Source organism: Musa acuminata, chromosome BXJ3-6 (genome assembly GCF_036884655.1).
Source record: "Musa acuminata AAA Group cultivar baxijiao chromosome BXJ3-6, Cavendish_Baxijiao_AAA, whole genome shotgun sequence".
Taxonomy (NCBI): domain Eukaryota; kingdom Viridiplantae; phylum Streptophyta; class Magnoliopsida; order Zingiberales; family Musaceae; genus Musa; species Musa acuminata.
This window is the reverse complement of record NC_088354.1, coordinates 40,917,178-40,935,693: the sequence shown is the minus strand read 5'-3', so window position 1 is coordinate 40,935,693 and position 18,516 is coordinate 40,917,178. Positions and strand designations below refer to the sequence as shown.

The window sequence follows — 18,516 nt, the reverse complement described above, 5'->3', positions numbered from 1 at the left end:
TCCGGAGATCTCGATCGGTTGGGCAAAGTGCTAGAGTTGGTTGGATTAGGGTTTGGGATGTTAACGTCATCTTCTAGGAATGTGTCTCTTGGCCGTTTGGAAGAAGTGCTGACGTCGGTTAGATCAAGAGTCGGGACATTAACGTCATCTTTGGGAACACGTCTCTCGGTCGAGATGGTTGCGCCTCTGGGGGGTGGCCGAGTTCTTGTACATACGCCCTGGTCGGGAGGTTCCCGACTTGAGCCCCTCGTAAATTAAATCAATTGCCTTTTTCTCTTTCCCCTGGTCAGATACCGGTCAGAGGCTTTTATATTGTTGCTCAATGATCAATCGTACGCAGATTTGGCATGACGGTCAATTTCCCAAGTGATGAGATGGTACCATTATATGATCACCGCCTCGTATGCACGGAACGACGCCATGCGGCATTGTCCCGAGTTTTTTGGGACGGGACTCGCCTAGGGGGCGCCTCCTTGTATGGGCTTCGGCTCAGCGTGGGGAAGCACCTCTCATGCTGACTTGACAGGAGCATGATGCGACGTAGGTCGTGATGTGGTCGGGATCTAAAATACGTCTTATCACTAGTTGACTATGTTATAAGGTTTAATGATGAGACTTGGCAAGTAGTCATTTACACCCACCCACAATGATCTATGCATTCACTAATGATCTAAGATGATATTCCATGCAATCGCTAGTCATTAAACTTTGACAATAATTTCAATCTACTCCAAATGGTAAATCGACAACCGAAGAAGCAAATGATCATATAACCACTTTCCTCAAAACGATCATACTGGTAAGACACGATCATACGCTCAAAATGACTAAGTCATTAAATTGATCATAGATTTATTGTGAGGAGCTAATGGAAGATTACAACTCACTATTCACTCTAAAAATGAAATTGTTTACCGCCATGTTAAGCATCAGCCCATAATAATTAAAACTTGTAACACAAGTGTAAAATAGGGAAATCCAAGTCGGGCCAACCAATCTTCGTAGATCCCAATGTCAACAGGTCGGGCTTTCCTCCTACACAGTCGCCCACCTATCAACCTCAGAAAAGACGTCTCCATCCTCCCCACACAGCCATTCCTACGTAGTCCCAACCTCTCACCCTCACCAGAACAAAAAAAAAGAAGAATACAAGTCTTTATTCTTTTCAACACAGTCTCACAAAAGATAATCCTATGCACCTCTAACTAATTAAACCATGCCATCTTTCCCTCCCTTTATCACCCATACCGACCTTTGTACGTGTTAAAACGATTGACGAAGGGCTTATATATATGTATGACTATCTCTAACTCTTCCTTCTCTCGCTCCACATTCTTCTTCATCGATGCGTCAGGCCAACCAACTCAATCGCCCAATCTCGACTGGTCAAATCCACCTTCCTCAACTCACGAAAGAAAAGAAACATAGTTTATGTTCATTCTGATCGAGATTATTATTATTATTATTATTTTTAATGGTTGAGAATTTTCACCACCGTGTCACACCATTATTTATGTCAAAAACTATAATATAAACGTATATTAATCCTTTTTATCAACATATTCTTATATATCCATCTAAATCAAAAAAACGTATTCGACATGACCAACACATCCTCTTTATACATGATATATCTATCTGTGAAAAAAAAAATTCAAGACATATGATAGGACGAATATCCCTCTTTTGCTTGTGAAGCTATGTCTACAATAAAAAAATCATTCAAGATATTCATCAAGTCGTTCTCATTGCGCGTGACCCATATGTTTCTTTTGTATACGATGTATTTATCCAAGATAAAAAAGTATTTGAAACACATGAAACATTCTAAAACATCTTATTTACATGTGATGCATTCATCAAGAAAAAAAATAAAATTATTAATATGTTTTAAAATATTTTTTTAACACAATATATTCATTCGGAATTAAAAAATATATAAAGCATCAAACGTATTTGTAAGAAAACGCAATTATGCAGGAAAAAAAAAAGCATTTGTCCATAGTTAAAAAAAAATCTAAGACGTTTGATGCATTCTAAAATCCTTTCCTTTTTTTTTTTTGCATACAATATATTCATCCAAAATAAAAATAAATAAATAAAGCATAATTAAATCGTTTATGAATGTAATGATGATGACTATAAGGCCTCACCTCAAAGGTGTCGCCAAAACATGACTCCAAAGTTGCGCAATACTACAATTTTGCCTAATACGTAGGTTGGAGTTTGCTGTATGGTTAGTACGCTATTCAGCACAAGCTGTTCCAACACCAACGGGAATAAAGCGTGCCCGAATACGTTATCCGCTGCTTCTTCCCTTCCACTCTCCGCTCTTTCCCCTTCTCTCCCTCTCCGTCAAACCCTACTTTTTTGCAAGCAGATCTCTCGTCTTAATTCCTCGATCGATTAATCTCGATTGCGAAATCCTTGCGTGATCGAATTGCCGGAATCCTTGTATCATCTTCTTCTTTCGTTACGGTGAGTCGATGATGTCTTCGTGGTATTGAGTGTGGGGCTTCGCTGTTCTTGTTGGACCCTCTTTTTCTTTGGACAGGGTTTGAGTCGGGAGCGTTGCGGTCGCTCCTGTTTCTGATCTCCGTCGGATGGAGCCTCGCGTGGGGGACAAGTTCCGCCTTGGTCGCAAGATCGGGAGCGGTTCCTTTGGAGAGATCTATTTAGGTCTGTGGCCTCTTTCGGTTTCGATCTTTTCTCAATTCGGGTGCTGCTTCGTGCAGATTTTTCCTTTTTTTTGTTGCAGGAATGATAAAAATCTGATCGTGTGGGGTTGTTGTTGTTGTTGTTATCTTTTGATGCAGGAATTAATATCCAAACAAACGAAGAGGTTGCCATAAAGCTCGTAAGTTTTGCCTTTTAACGAGGATTATAGCTTCCGATTTTTTTCCCTGTTCGGTGCCCTGCAGATAATCTATTGTTCGTTTAGTAGATACTCTATGTTGATGGGGTTCGAAAATAATTGCTGAATTCTTTCATTGCCTGCTTATATTTTACTCTTGGTCTTAAGGTGCATGGTTTACAAAATTGCAGTCGCCCGGTGGTTGTGCAAGAGGTCCTTGTACCTTAAGCAATATGTATGGAACTTCATCTGTCAGGAACTTATGCTAAGCTTAGGGCATTTGAAGTCAAAATATGTTCCTTGATTCCCATTGGTAATGCAGAGAAAGGGTGCTACATTATTTGGATAATTACCTGGGTTCCAGACTCCAGGGAACAATAGTAAATGGATAATATAGTTGTTATATGTCTTATTGCTGTGTGTCTGCCTTTTTTTTCTGTTTCCAGAACTACAAGGATATGACTGCTAAGTTTACATGGTTTCACTTGTCTTGTAGCCCGTTGCATGTATAATGATTTGCTTAAGGGGAACTAGCTTATATGATAGTTGGGTGATTCTGTTTCCATTCTCATTAACAGCTGAGATAAAAGAACTGATTTGTGTACCATCTTAATTCAGGAAAAAGAAGTCAAATATCTTTGTTGCTGTTATAAAAGAACTTTCTCTTTTCTTGTTTCCCATAGTATTCTTCTATCTGTCCCGTGTGATTTGATGCAGATATCATCTGTCATATTTTTTAATAATTGTTTTAAGTTCAAGACATGGTTTTGTGTTGTTTTGACTTGTTGAGAGTGTAGAAAGGGATTCTTGTTTGGTTGTAAAAGTTTTCTGCTGTAGCCATGGTGGGTTTTCAAATCTTTTTCTTGTTTAAGATGGTTATGTGTTCTTTCTTATTAGGAAAATGTTAAGACAAAGCATCCGCAGTTGTTATACGAATCAAAGCTATACAAGATTTTACAGGGTGGAAGTATGAAATTTTTTTTCTTTTTTGATTGTTTGGAACAAGTTTTTCTACTTTTCTTATTCATCATTGCAAATTTCTTCTTTTTCTTTGTTTTGGCAGCTGGAATTCCAAACGTGAGATGGTATGGGATTGAGGGTGAATACAATGTCCTTGTGATGGACTTATTGGGGCCAAGTCTTGAAGACCTGTTCAATTTTTGCGGCAGAAAATTTTCTTTAAAGACAGTTTTGATGCTTGCAGATCAGATGGTATCACAATAGCATACTGGGCATTTTTTAATATTATGGACCACAGTTTTCAACTTTAACTGAAATTTCATTAAAGATGCCTGTTTTACAAAGTTGTTTTGATGGTATTCACATATAATATCTTAAGCCTCGTCTTCAGCTTTCTTGTCTGTTAGCTCTGCTTATCTCTCTGGGTACGCTTTCATATTTGATTCTGTTGATAAACAGTCTATGATCACTAGTGGCAGTTTGTCAGAATGGAATTTTTGTATTTTAAGCAGTGCCGTCTCTCACCCTAACTTTGTTTGCAAGCACCATCCTTTAACATTTTCTTTTTTGAAACTAGAAGTGATTTTATCTCACACCATACCCTTGTTTACAAGCTCCACTCTTTAACTTTTTTTCTTTTCAATTGAGAATTTAATTTTTTATTTTTCACTTACAGATCAATAGAGTTGAATTTGTGCATTCTAAGTATTTTCTACATCGTGATATCAAACCAGATAACTTTCTTATGGGTCTTGGGAGACGAGCTAATCAGGTGGGGCATTTAGTTTCTGTTTTATATATGTAAAACAATCAGGTGTATTGTCTTTTTCTATTAAGGTTTTTTTCATTTTTATTTAGGTTTACATTATTGATTTCGGACTTGCCAAGAAGTACAGAGATAGTTCAACACATCAGCATATTCCATATAGGTAAGTTCTTATTAACCAATTCTTTTATAAATGTATTCTCTCTAGAATTATTGCTCTGAATGTTCGCAAGTAGCAAAGACATGTTTGGAATTTAGAGATTTCTATTGAAACATACCTTGTAACCTTTGCTTTGAGATGATTCAGTATTTTTCTGGTGGAGGCTTGCAGTGAATCAGTTGTCTCAAGGCATAAGATGTATTCCATATATTATCATTAACAAGTAGTCTTACCATCAGTAATATGTTTTTTCACTGGGAATTTGGAGTTGCACTGAACTTTTTATAACCATAGTTACTAAACGGGCACTTGAATGGCCAGTCTGACTAGTTACCTGATCCTTGGCCTGTCCAGTTTGATAATTGACCAATTTTTAAAAAATCAATATTGGTCTTATAGTCATTTTTTATTTACTTTTTAAGAGTATTTTAATCTTTTTTTTAAAAGAAAAAATTGGATACCTCCTTAAAGCATGCGTTACCTGACACCATTTAGTCCTCCGCCCCTCTCTTTCTCACCCTGTAGATTGTAGAATGATGACCTTACAGTTCCATATTTTGAGATAATCCAAGTTCATCTGTGCCATGTGGAATGAAAGTGGACAAGGAACTTTATTTTTTGCTTGTTTCATATCAGCATTTTGGCTGGACCCCACGAGCTTTGCTTTTAACCATCCTAAATGTGTACTTTTTGTAAATTTTGATTTTTTATTGATTACAGTCCTTCCAAGTATAGTGATCTGTTCTTATGTCCAAATGAGCCTCTGGTATGGCCTTGCATACTGGATAAGGTGGACAGTCATTTTCTAGAACAAATAGGGGCACTCGCTGTCAACTTTCTTGGTATGACACAGGAGTAACTAGTTTATCCTATCAGTTTCCACATTGCTGTGTCCCCTTATTTTCCAAGAGCTCAAAGGTTTCTTTTGGGAGAACTGGAAGCATAGCAAATACTCGTACATAGTTGGAAGGTTGCATTTTGAGAGAAGTGGAAGTATATTAAGCGAATACCAATTTTGTTTAATTTGTTCAATTGTGTTCACACCTGCTCATATCTTTATATAAATATGGAGTAAACTTTAGAATGATATGCATTTGCTTTCAATATGTTTATTCAGTTTGTTCTTTATCTGCCTTCAAATTAATTATCAGTTAAGTTTGTTCATTTATGTGGTCTTTTCTTCCTTAACAAAATGCAGCATTAAGATTTTGGTTGGTTATATATCATTTAATATGTATTTAGCTATGCTGTAGTTTGTTGGTGGGTCTGGTTTAGTTGAAAATATCTGTTTGACAACATTGAGTTTACATCTACTTGGTCCAAGATGATGCTAGGATGCATGACTCTTTTCCAGAACCTTTTTGGACTCTCTTTGGATTGTGGATCAAGTGCTTACAACATATTGAATGAACTTGAAGCTCCTTTTTGTATTATAATGTTATTATGAACTATTGCAGAGAGAACAAGAACTTGACTGGGACAGCAAGGTATGCAAGTGTTAACACCCATCTTGGCATCGGTATGCTGTCTTCTTTTTTCACATCACTTTTTAAATATTTTTTCTGAATATCTCCTGTATATGTTGTCTTAGTATTACTAGATAGTACTCTGTTGCTCCTGCCTCTTGTGCATCTTTATGTTGCCCTTCTTGTTTTTCTCTCCACATTTTGACATCTTTAGTCTGACTGTTATCTTTATGCTTTTGACTGCCAAGAGCAAAGCAGGAGAGACGATATGGAATCTCTTGGATATGTTCTTATGTACTTCTTAAGAGGAAGGTCTGCTAATTTTCCTCCAGCCTTCTTTCTCCTTCCTTGAATTCATTACTCTAAACTTTTTGTCTCTTTTCCCTTTTTTTTTTTTTCAGTCTTCCATGGCAGGGTCTAAAAGCTGGAACTAAGAAACAGAAATATGAAAAAATTAGTGAAAGAAAAGTAGCCACATCCATTGAAGTAAGTTCTCTTATTTAAGTCACTTGTTGCAGTCATTATGTCTTTCTTCCCTTATATTTGATAATAGAAGAATTTCAAATTATTTTCAGGCTTTATGTCGGGGTTATCCTTCGGAGTTTGCATCATACTTCCACTATTGTCGATCGCTACGTTTTGATGATAAGCCAGAATATGCATACCTTAAGAGATTGTTCAGGGACCTTTTTATTCATGAAGGTTAATTTCTTCAAATAAATTTTAAATTTCAAATATAGATACATGTCAATTGGCAAAAGCTATATTACTGAAGATGCAGAATTTTCATGTTCAGGATAATGATTGTTTACTACTTCTTTATGATGCAGGCTTCCAGTTTGATTACGTTTTTGATTGGACAGTTTTGAAGTCTCAGCAATCACAGAATGCTAGTGCTCCTCCACGTCCTATTGTTAGTCAAGAGCATGTGTTATTTTTTAGTTAATCCCTCTTTTCCCCTGAAGAAATGGTTCTTATTTTATCATGTTTCATAGATCTCTGGTGTTGGACCTAGCTCTGGTTTGGTTCCTGCCACTGCAAATGATAAACATTCTGGTAAGCTACTTCTTTAAATTGTTCTATTGATATCAATGGAACTAAGTGACTCCGTGAAGCTAGTCTTATCTTTAGTTTTCAGTTTGTCTTGTCACACTTGTCTGCTATTTGTGCTAATTTGTTGCCTGTTATGTTTTGATTTCTTTATTTTAGTTTGATTTTCAATTCATGGTTGTTTAGCATATCGACTCGTATTGATGAAAGTATATCCAATCATCTTAATTTTAGAGGATGATATTTACTGGTTCAACTTGTATTCTAGGTGGTGAAGAAGGAAGGATAAGTGGCTGGCCAGCAGCAGACTCCCCCCATCTTGCTCGAGTTCCACCTCCAGCTGTACATGCAGGGACCTTGGCAAAACAGAAGACTCCTCTTGGTAATGAACCATCTGTCAACAAAGAAGCTGCGGTGAGTTTGTTATTTCTTTCTTTCACTCCAATAGAGATGTCGAATTTGTGGTGCTTGAAACTCGATAATATGCTATATTTTATTGGTCTGGTGCCGTGCTGGATGAGGTTGATAGTCAATCAATAAAATATTGTTTGGTACACAGGTCTTCTCCCAGTATGGTAGGTTGTGGGATGGTAATTGAGGTTGTTATTGGACACCTAGAAGATCATTGATATATAAGCAGAGCTACATAAATGTGTAACTTGTATGACTTAATAACATGATATATGGTGCCTTCTTTCGATATGATATACACATACGAAACATTGACTATAAATTACATAGGCATTGTAAGATAATGAGGTTCTTTACACATTCTTAATCTGGAACTTTTGGGGTTTGAGGCTCATTAGGTATTGAAAATTTGAGTTGTAGTATTATTGAGCTAGGGTAGGTGTTTTTGACACCAATATGATGTACAACATGTTTCTCTTATGCCAATCTGTTGTAGGACAAATGACACTGATATCAATTTGATGTAGAATTGATGTATGAAGTTCTCTTGTAATTAAAACTTAAACTAGGCTTTGATGGTTGTGGAATAGAAAAAGAAGTTTTAAAGAAGATAGAAACATGATAAAATCATACATCACTCAGGGATTAATGTCCAGAAATGAATGCTGAGGTACAATTCAAATGTGGAAGAAAACATCACATTATTGGGATAACTACTGGATGGACTCACTCTTGCTCTTGAAATCATTCTAGGGATGTGATCACACACCACATATATATTGTGGAGAAAACTTCTGTCAGTTCAACTTTTCTTAATTTACAGGAAAAAAAGAAAACTAAAAGAAGATAAATAATCAGGATGTAAATCAAGACATAACAATCGTTTCTTTTTTTTTTTGTCTTGAAGGAAGATACATTTTCATATTTATTTTGACAAATAACTTTTTTTAGTGACAACATATTTTATCAATAGACTTCCTTCCATATATAATATTGTTTATGCTTTTTAGATTCTTTTGTTTCCTACAACAGTAGCACTATTTTTCTAGTTTTGCTCATTCCCAAATATCTATTTGGTTATAAATCCTGAAACTACCACACTTAAGAGAAGGTAACTGGGAACTTCATTTTTTGAATTAGCTGCAGTACAGTTAAAATGATAAATCCAGGCAAACTTAGGTTGACATCCACTGTTGTCTTGGGTTTGCAAATTCTGAATTAAGTAATTTTTAGTAGTTATAAATGTTACTATAAGGAATCATTTTCAAGGTGACAATAATAATTCAGTTGTCAGAAATTTATAGTGCTCTCTCTATTGGTAAAGCTGTTTGTTTTCCTCCTGCTGTCTATCTGTGTACCATGGTAAATTAAGCACATGATTTTTTTCCTAGAGATTGTTTGATCTTTTCCAAGTTAAAGTCATTTGTGGGACATGTGACTACGATGCAAAATTCTTGATAAACGGCAACTGCATTTGCATGATATGATTAATGTTAACTGTTTAACTAGTATTTCTGCATTAAGTATATCTCCTGATGTTGGAGGCATGCATGTAGTTTTCCAGTTCGACTTTTCTGGGGCAATCAAGCGGATCTTCAAGGCGAGCTGTTGTTTCTAGCAGCCAGGACATGTGGGGCTCTGGGGCAGATCAATCATGCACTCACACCACGGAGCAGAGTCCTCGGACTATCTGTAAAGTTTCAAGTTCCGAGGGGAATTCCCCCTTCGATTCTGCAGATCCCAGGTGCATTTCCTCTGGAAGGAATTTAGCAAACACTAAGAACTATGAATTCACCCTCAAAGGTATCAGGGGTCTTAGCTTCGATCATGATAAGAGGATCAGATACTAGTGTTGTAAACCAAGCTGCTGCCGTGGCCTTGCTTTACGTTCACTCTGTAAATATGTATAACAGAGCATGAGTAAGATTAGTCATTTCCTTGCCATGAGTTGGTCTCTAGACCTGCTGATTAGAGGAAGTGTCCCCATAGACAGGAAAAGATTGATGGTGGATCTGAGGAGCTATGATGTCCAGCTTCTGGATACCCGTGGTATGGCTGTACATTTATTTAGAGTTGTTGCCATGGCTCATGATTTCTATCATTGCATCAATGCTATTTAGTATGTTGTTTGTAAATTTTTTTTTTTCTGTATTTTACAATTACATTAAAATGTTAGTTTTCAATATTTAATGTTATCTTGATTATGGCTTTGTTTGTGGAATTTTCTGCATGAGAAACTGTTCATTATAACTTTAATATCTATTGTAGGATATTAACTGTATGTTGTTTGAATAATTTAAGGTTGGATTTAGACATCCTCATCCTATTTATACACAAACTATTAGTTTGGAATGAGGGTTTAAAATTTCATCTGATATAATTATATCTTAAATATTGATAGGGTACTAGATTCAATTATCAAAGGTTGAATGTTTCAAATCTTATCCATCATATTTTGAAAATATCGGTTAGCTTAATTGATAAAAAATCTATCATTGTAAGGTCTTGGTTCAAATCTCATATTCATCGCTTATCATTTGTAAAATTAAAATATAAAGTGTGAAGTCTTAGCATTTGGATCAAGAGTGCTACTCAATGTCTAAAGCCTCCATCAACATGGTTTTTTGGATTTAAAGTCAAAAGATCATTTAATTACATTGACTGTATATTGTGTTGTGTCTCTTATTCACATAGTTTGTACATGGATCATAGTATTATATATACTTGTTATGATTACCTTTCAACTTAGGTTCTTTCATTGCATACAAATTTAGTTTAGCCTCTGCTTTATATGAGAGCTTAACAGATCAAAGCAGGGGAATACTTTTTCTTGTTTTCAGTGTTAAGATGATTTCCCACGAAGTCAATGTTACTCATCTGATGAATAAGCAACAATTATAGAACTCACTGAAGCTCCAGACCAACCATTTGAGTGGTAAATGGTATCTTGATGCTTTCTGCTTCTCTTTTAATGCTTAAAAGGATCTTTTGTGGTTCCTCAAGCTGAATCTAGAATGAAGTGCTTATTACAATTTAGATGATATTTCTTACAGAATACCATTTGTGGTTCCTTTTTTTCTTTTTATTTTTCCTTATTTCTGATCAACCATGTCTTCTTTCATGCTGGTTTCAGTTTCCTAGAATTTTTTTTAATCCCTCACTGAGAATCCCATGCGATAGTTTTAACATTTCTGATCTATAGTAGTGGTAAATAATATTTTGTGATTATCAGAAAGGAACTTACAAATTTGGTTGGATAGAAGGCAGTTTGAATATGGAAAGTTTTGTATCCTGAAATTGGATGTTTACATGTAAAAGAGTTGGTATTACCACGTCAACTATAATAAGCTCATGTATCACAAATTATCGTTTTAGATAAATTAACTTAAAAAAATTTATTAGTGAGTTTTAGATATCATTGCACATTAACTTGAGTACTTGTTTGCTGATATTAGAGGCCTAAGGTTTCTCCCCTTACTAGTATGTGATAGTTGGGCAAAGGGAAGCCTGTAAGGAAAATGTCTCTTTGCAAATTAATTGATGGCCTTTATCTCCCTATATTTTCCATTTCTTGTATGAAAATTGTCTGATAGCTTCTGTGTATCAACTCATGGCAGGAAAATACTATGTAATCACACCTAAATATTTATCTTGAGGCTGAGATGATGATGTGTGGTAAAATTACCTTTGTCATGTGCAAATCAGTCATTAGCTGCTACAGGCAAGTGCAATTCTTTTGAACCCCTGACTCCTTGAGAAACCTGTGGTAACATGACTACTATGATTATTCTATAGGCACACTCATAGGGATGTTTTTACCAGGTAAGGCCTGATCATGTGGGGTTGACTACATGATCTTTAATGAGGAATAAAAGGTTATTAATATGATTAAAATGGTAATCTCAACACACAGTCTGGAAGATTCACTACGTTGTTCTCTGGGTTTGTTGGATATTTTTGCTCAAATGGACTTAGCCTACATGATCTTTAATGAGGAATAAAAGTTATTAATATGATTAAAATGATAATCTCAACACACAGTCTGGAAGATTCACTATTTTGTTCTCTGGGTTTGTTGGATATCTTTGCTCAAATGGACTAAGCAATGATCGACAACGAGCTTCGGACTCACATGTTTCCTCCTTTCTGCAAGTTGCTTTAGAGCCTACAATCAGGTGTTAGTGGTTGCAGTTACCTGTCTTTGTCTTATTTTATGAGAGTTGTCGAAAAGCCAAAAAGTAGGGCCACAACTGTTTTAATATTGATGATTTTCCAAGAAACAGTTGATATATTTTTTTTTTTTTTGTTGGGTGGAGTCATCATATCAAGCAAGTTATTTAATATCGCTCTGCTAGATTTTTTTTTTTTTTTGCCCTTTTGTGAATGGTTTCATCATCATCGACACGTACCATCTGTGACATTGGATAAAAAAGGTTTTACTCTAATGAGTAGTTTTACTAAATGATGGTGATGTCGATCTTGGCCAGCCCACATCACCCCTCACCAGCAATGAACGTGCGAAAACCTATCGCCTTAGTGAACCCTAACTTTGGGGAAAGCAATACAAGGCAGTAACTCCCAGGCAACAAGCCGCCCTCTCTGCCTCACCGATGGATAAATCACCTGTTAATGATATAAGTAGATGGCCAGGAAACTCGACACAACTTCACTATTGTGATAAGGAACTTGCGACATCTTTAAGCAACAGACGAAGCAAAATGCTCTTTTTAAGTCGGCATGTCTGTAGACGTATCAAAGCTAAGTAAACAAAGAAAAGTATGATCACAATATGCACAGACATTAATGGTGAACATACTTCATTATCAGAGATCAAATGTTGTTTGCCAATCCAAAAGGCAGATAGCTCAAGGGAGGTTCAACCTACGACGTGCAAGAGAAGAACCAAATCCAGAAAGGTGATACACTAAGATATGTTAGGATTGCACAAGCTTCAGCAATAAATTGCCATCAAATTTAGCTTCACATTGGGCCACAATGTGATGGCATCTGATTTCCAACTTGACATGGAAAATTGAAAATACTGGCATTCAAGCAGTTTTTTAATGTAAAGTGAAACAAATACAGAACAATGAGGGTAAAATATAACAGTGTGATGGAACATATATGAAAGCAATGGAGAGCTATGAAACTTTAAGTGATGTAGTCACAGAAAAATAAAAACAAGAATCATATGGTATGATCCAACCACAGATGCCCAATAGGACAGCAAAAATGTAAAAACCTAAAGACTGTTAACAAAGGTTGATGTCGCATGTGGACCACAGTATTAAACAGAAAGACTTGAAAAGATGACGAAGCTATTCTTTAACACTAACACAATATTTCAAAAAGAAATATGAGTCCAAGTTATAAAAATTTGTGTTTTACAAATAGCTACATAATGTGCACACTCCAAGTAGACGATGTAATTTCCATGTGTATCTTACCATGCGCTTTGACTGTATTTGCTGTTGCATTTCATGGGATATGATCTATTCAACAAACCGCATTTTTATAGACTTTGTGTCTCATATTATAAAATGTCTAAATCAAACAAAATATGTCTCCTTAAATGGTAGTTGCCATAGCCTAGAATGCAATACTAAACTTGTCCTGCTTGGGGAACCATATAAAATTTGATACTATAACAGAAACAGGAAATAAATTTGCACAAAGAAATCAAAGTGAAAGAAAAGAAGGGTTTTCTGAAAGAAAAATAAACCACTATTTTCACCCAATGATAAAGCGGCACTCCCAAAACTAAGAGCTATTTTCATCCAAACATGGAAAATGCAATGTTATGTTATGTATGCAATGGGCGCACTTCTAAGAGAACATCACATTGGCTTAGATGATCTTTAATTTACCAAGTGTCTTTAGATACATACTCATCCGCCAAATATTCGACTTACTAGGTTTCCTTTTCTCAAGAATAATATTTCCTTTCAAAAGCATCTTTGTTATATATGAATATTCATGCTTCATCATTGTTCAGTTCCACAAGTATGTCCACAGATGATAAAAACTCAGCAAGTTGATTGATGATGAAGACACCTATTTCTTTGGTTTAAAGCTCCACAACATGCAGTTTTTTGAGATAATAACATACAATAACACATGCTTATTGATGTACCAATAATAAAAGCTACATCAGCAATAGGATACATCACACAGTAGAAACAAAGAACTGCTTAGAACCAAAAGTTCCGACAAGAGATTGGAAACTAATGCAACAAAACCATATGCAATTTAAACAGAGAGCACAAGCCTGCAAATCTAGCACACATATACACACAGACAGATGCAATCAATAGCAGCAAAACAACGCAACTATTACACCTTACTTTCGGTTCACTATGAGAGTCTGATGCTTTTAAAGTCTTGCCACACCTTTCAGGATTGCCTTAAGACAGTTGGAACCTAGAAGAATAACAGGTCAATGTTGGAAAAAGGACGCCATAAATTTCACATTTAATCAAGTTCCAATCGCATCTCCGACAGTGAATGCAAAAGTAACTAAAAGCCCAGCCCATGATGGACTCAATGCAAGTATCCTGATTCAGACTCACAACGACTAGCATGATGACCACATAATGCAGCAAATTGTAATGAAAGCAACATGGACAAAAATGAAAGGGCAATTACCCACCATAATTCCAGCATGGCTACAACAACCTACAGAAGAACGAGCCCTAGCTCCGAAGGCTGTAAAGCACTCCTAAGCCGGTAGTTGTATAGATAGTAGTGGAGTTGTCCATCACCAGGCCCAAACTTCAGCTCCTTCAGGAAGACCTCATTGTGCATGAGATCAAGTGCATTGAAGACATCATAGTCCTTCTGCTTCGCCACGATAAGTGCATCGTTCATCAGCTGGAGCAGAGGAGTCCTCATAGCCACATTGTAATATGAATAAGCAGCCTTCAATCCCGAGTAGTTTGGGTTATTCAGAATCGAAGAAGGAAGAGAATAGAAGCTACAGAAGTCCGTCACTTCATGAGTCTCAGGGCTTTCAACCACAAAACTGTCGACCACATTCTCCAAAGGAAGAAGCCAATGCTCCACATCATTCTCGTCGAAATCTGGCGCAACCACAAACTGGCTCAAGTAATCCCTCAGCAGCCGGGTGACTGCTGCGACATCGCGAAGCTCCATCTTCCTGAACCCGGGTGTCACAGTTGCCTCTGGAAGCTTGTAAAGCCTGATCGTTCGGCTCATAGTCATCCGAGCTCCGAGGCGGGAGAACCCCACATCGATGAGTTTCTTTGGATTCAGCGAGCGATGCCAGTAGCGGCAGGTCGTGATGGGAGTCGGCAGGACGACCCCGGCTGTATAGGCTGCCTGCCAGATGTTCTCCAAATGGACCCGCCTGGTGACCTCCTTTATCATCACGGGGGCGAGCCGCTTTGAGCGTAGTTTCTTGTGGACGCAGAGAAAGTTGACCTCGGCCATCCGGACGACTTCATCCCGCACACGGATCCTGGCGGGCACGCCGGTGATGAAGGCGACGAGCTTTTTGGTGGCCTTCACGCGGACGCCGATGTGCCAGGCCTTGAAGTAGCCCGGCGGGCGGAGCGCCCACCGGAGGAACTCCTTGGAGTAGTTGAAGCGGAACATGTTCTCATCGTCCTCGACGTAGTTGTTGGTGAGAAGATTGTAGACTTCCGCGCAGGTTTGGTCGTCGTCGATGTCGCAGGTGGTCCACTCGTAGAGAGCGGGGAGGTTGTAGGGCTCCTGCTTGACGGCGGACACGGGGATCGGTGGTTCGATAGGACCCTCCGGGAGGCTACCATCACGGGCGTCCTTGAATTGCCCCACCGGCTGGGTCTCCCAGAATCGGTGCCGACTCCCGACGGCGAGAGCCTCCTGGATCCTGCGCGCCAGGGACTCGACCTCGCCGTCGCCCTCCGCCGCCGCCCTCGCCGGAGGGGCATCTGAAACTGGCTGCGGATCCGGGTTAGCCGTTTGCTCCTCAACGGGGGAGGAGGAGTCGTGTTCGCCGAGCACCATGGCGGAAACTTTGGATGGATTCGACAGAGATCGCAAAACGAATCTCAATAAAGGAAATCGACGACAAGGGATAGATCACCTATGCGGATCGGCAGATCTCCATGGAACGAGCAAATCAGAGCCTTGGTGGGGAGTAGATCGACCGATTAGGGTTTGGAGAGGAGCCGTCGAAGGAATCAGAGAGAGAGGAACATTTAGGCCGTTTTATTCTGACTGCTAAAGTAACGGGAGAATGACGATAGTATACCGGTTTTGGGCGAAACCTGTTCTTTTGTAAACATAAGACGGGCAAAATAACGCCTCCGAATAACTTACGTGCATCTCACGTGATCGACTCTATCGCCGCTCTATAAATAGCGTCACTTACCTCGATACCGAACCCTAATCCAAAGGTTTGCATTGACGCCGCTCGTCTCTCGCCGCCTCGCTGAAGGAGCTGATTCACATCTGCCATGGGTGAGGGCGTTCGTTTCTCTTCTTCGATCTGCGAACTCTCGAGTCACACCTTTTCTTATTCTTGTTTTCTCCTTTTCATTGCCCGGTAAATCTTTTCTCAGGGAAGGTGCACGGATCTCTGGCTCGCGCCGGGAAGGTGAGGGGGCAAACCCCCAAAGTGGCGAAGCAGGACAAGAAGAAGAAGCCCAGGGGCAGGGCCTACAAGCGGATGCAGTACAACCGCCGGTTCGTCACCGCAGGTACCTTCCCTCCCTCCATGACCTCTAATTTTGATAGATAAGCTATCGATTATATGATTGTGATGCGTAAAAGTCATTCGAATATTTCTTGTTCTCTTGTAATCTTCAGTTGTTGGATTCGGGAAGAAGAGAGGACCCAACTCTTCCGAGAAGTAGGGAGACAAAGGTTTTCAGGAGTGAAGCACTTGGAGCATTTTATGTTTTCGTATTAAGCATGTAGGGCTTAGGTTTCAGGACAATGTACTGCTTATTTATGCGTGGTGATGATCCACGAATTCAACTACTTTGGATTGGAGTTGCTTACTTGATTTTGTCGCACCGAGGATATAGGGTTTAGCTTTCAGTATGTTGGACTAATATATGCATGGTGATGATCTATTAAATGTCTTTGATGATATGCATTTTCTTGGAATTTAATGCTATCAGTGCTTTTGAAACTTCTCATATTTGCTTTAGATTTGGTGCCTTGGATTTGTAGGGTGTCTACTTTTCACTGGGGATTGGAGTTGCTTTCTAAACTGAGCCTATTCAACGTCTTTGATGATATTTATGTTCTTGTGAAAGATCTCATCGTTGCTTTGGTTTTGCTGCCTTGGAATGTAGGGTTTTATTTTCACTATTTTGTTTTCAGTTTCATGTATTGGCGTTATGTGACATTATTATATTTATGTCTTTTATTAAATGTCTTTGATCATACACATTTACTTCAAACAAATTGTATTCTTATTTTGCTTTGTTGGAAATATTGATGTGGTGAAGAATTAGGGAATGAACCGTTCTAAGAAACCATAGAAGTAGGAAAAGACAATCGATGATAAAGGTGTAAAAATATGTGAGATAAAAAGAGATATTGTAGTTTATTATCAATAAGGATTGAAAGTGTTGTCTTATGTCCTGTAACTTGTTAAGTTGTGGGGAGTTTTTGGTTGCATTGGTGTGTTAATTTTGATGAGATTGATTAAGATCCCATTGTTAATGGATTTATGATATGCTTTGTTTGTCATTCGTTGGTTGTGAAATCCTTGCCAAATATTGCTATGGGGAAATTGACGCTAGAGATTATGGTAGGCTTTGCGTTGAACTACTAAAGTGTAAGGAATCTTAGGTGAGAGCTGTTCACGTTATTATCGTTGTGGGTTTAAATTTTGGGTAAATAGGGGGAAAGAGAGTTGTAATTGGAAGTGGGAAGAATTGAAAATGGAGCACGCACCGCGGTTCGCGGTGTAAAGGAACACCAGCCTTTGAGTTGCTTTGCGTTGCCAAAAGTGAGGTCATCGCATGTGTCGACGTTTTGAGTCAACCCAGTTTCGAGGGCGTAGTAGTGTGAGGTATCGAGCTTTTAAGGCATCATTTGTGCTCAGTTCGATGCGGGGAGAAATTTGATTCATTCGTTTCCTTGGGCATTCAAGTTAGTGATCAGGGTTTTTTTTTTCTGTAGAGATTAACTTTTATAAGGGAATAATTTATAATCATCTTAACATTTCTCTCTTGATGTTTTATCAATGTGGACAGCACGAGGGAGATAGTTGTGAATAGTTGTTTTAAATTTTTGTCCACGTTGATAGATGGATGGAGAGTGATTTAGATTTTTTTTTTTTTCACGATAGTTTTCATATGATGATTATATGTCAGATGATAGATATTCCTTTTCATATGTTCTCTCCCTCTCTGGTGTGTTTCTGGGTTCTTGTTAGAGGGCTTTCTTGACTCATACATCTTGGGCGTATTTCATCCTGAGACGTTATGGTGGATTTTTTTTTTGTTCAAGTCGGGTTTCCTGACTCATATACCTCGGGCGCATTTAGCCTTTGGTCATCGTGGTGGATTTTTTTTTGGCTTGCTTAAGCTCTAACTTCGCTTATCAAGGCGAGCCCAAATCAAAGTTCCTCTTTGGAGGGTTTTTTTCGTCAAAGCTCTCAATCCATACTAAATGCCAAGTTGAATGGTGATTTTTTCAAGCTCGTCTTTGGTGTCGTCGTAGGGTCAAGCAGGAGCATGTCTCTTTTGTAGCGTAGGATCTCATCCATCCAACTTGAGTCCTCTGCAACCATGAACACATCGTGTTTTTCAATGATTTTAGTTGATAGCATCTCGACCAACCCTCCCTTAGATTTCAGGTAGAGGCTAACCTAATGAGTGCTCAGCCT

The 18,516-nt window shown here is 38.2% G+C and overlaps 3 protein-coding genes across 5 annotated transcripts; 2 read left to right on the top strand and 1 right to left on the bottom strand.

Moving 5' to 3' along the window:
* The first annotated feature begins 2,337 nt into the window (after positions 1–2,337).
* On the top strand, positions 2,338–9,888 carry LOC135639629 (casein kinase 1-like protein 2). Of its 3 annotated transcripts, none has more exons than XM_065153474.1 (15): positions 2,338–2,478; positions 2,555–2,679; positions 2,817–2,857; positions 3,752–3,821; positions 3,918–4,066; positions 4,491–4,586; positions 4,673–4,743; positions 6,198–6,259; positions 6,455–6,518; positions 6,608–6,692; positions 6,782–6,908; positions 7,037–7,119; positions 7,202–7,262; positions 7,525–7,670; positions 9,232–9,888. In XM_065153474.1, the coding sequence occupies exons 2-15, from the start codon at positions 2,604–2,606 to the stop codon at positions 9,283–9,285; spliced, it is 1,185 nt and encodes a 394-aa protein (XP_065009546.1). In that variant the 5' UTR covers positions 2,338–2,478; positions 2,555–2,603; the 3' UTR covers positions 9,286–9,888. The 3 variants fall into 3 exon arrangements, with proteins under 3 accessions (XP_065009546.1, XP_065009545.1, XP_065009547.1); XM_065153473.1 differs by having other exon boundaries at positions 9,224–9,888; XM_065153475.1 differs by lacking the exons at positions 2,338–2,478; positions 3,752–3,821 and having other exon boundaries at positions 2,580–2,679; positions 9,224–9,888.
* Positions 9,889–13,948: 4,060 nt separating this feature from the next.
* LOC135639630 (glycylpeptide N-tetradecanoyltransferase 1-like) lies at positions 13,949–15,812 on the bottom strand. The gene is made up of 2 exons (XM_065153476.1): positions 14,317–15,812; positions 13,949–14,087 (listed from the first exon to the last, which is right to left on the bottom strand). The coding sequence occupies exon 1, from the start codon at positions 15,672–15,674 to the stop codon at positions 14,343–14,345; it is 1,332 nt and encodes a 443-aa protein (XP_065009548.1). The 5' UTR covers positions 15,675–15,812; the 3' UTR covers positions 13,949–14,087; positions 14,317–14,342.
* A 191-nt stretch (positions 15,813–16,003) lies between these two features.
* LOC135639631 (small ribosomal subunit protein eS30z/eS30y/eS30x) lies at positions 16,004–16,764 on the top strand. The gene is made up of 3 exons (XM_065153477.1): positions 16,004–16,130; positions 16,232–16,369; positions 16,479–16,764. The coding sequence occupies exons 1-3, from the start codon at positions 16,127–16,129 to the stop codon at positions 16,523–16,525; spliced, it is 189 nt and encodes a 62-aa protein (XP_065009549.1). The 5' UTR covers positions 16,004–16,126; the 3' UTR covers positions 16,526–16,764.
* Positions 16,765–18,516: the final 1,752 nt, after the last annotated feature.

Excerpts from the sequence above, each read along its gene's own strand:
- LOC135639629 (XM_065153473.1), top strand. The coding sequence starts at position 2,604 with ATGGAGCCTCGCGTGGGGGACAAGTTCCGCCTTGGTCGCAAGATCGGG. Across the intron at positions 2,680-2,816 it reads CTTTGGAGAGATCTATTTAG|GAATTAATATCCAAACAAAC; the intron begins GTCTGTGGCCTC and ends CTTTTGATGCAG. Across the intron at positions 6,519-6,607 it reads ATGTACTTCTTAAGAGGAAG|TCTTCCATGGCAGGGTCTAA; the intron begins GTCTGCTAATTT and ends TTTTTTTTTCAG.
- LOC135639631 (XM_065153477.1), top strand. Across the intron at positions 16,370-16,478 it reads CCGCCGGTTCGTCACCGCAG|TTGTTGGATTCGGGAAGAAG; the intron begins GTACCTTCCCTC and ends TGTAATCTTCAG.
- LOC135639630 (XM_065153476.1), bottom strand. The coding sequence starts at position 15,674 with ATGGTGCTCGGCGAACACGACTCCTCCTCCCCCGTTGAGGAGCAAACG.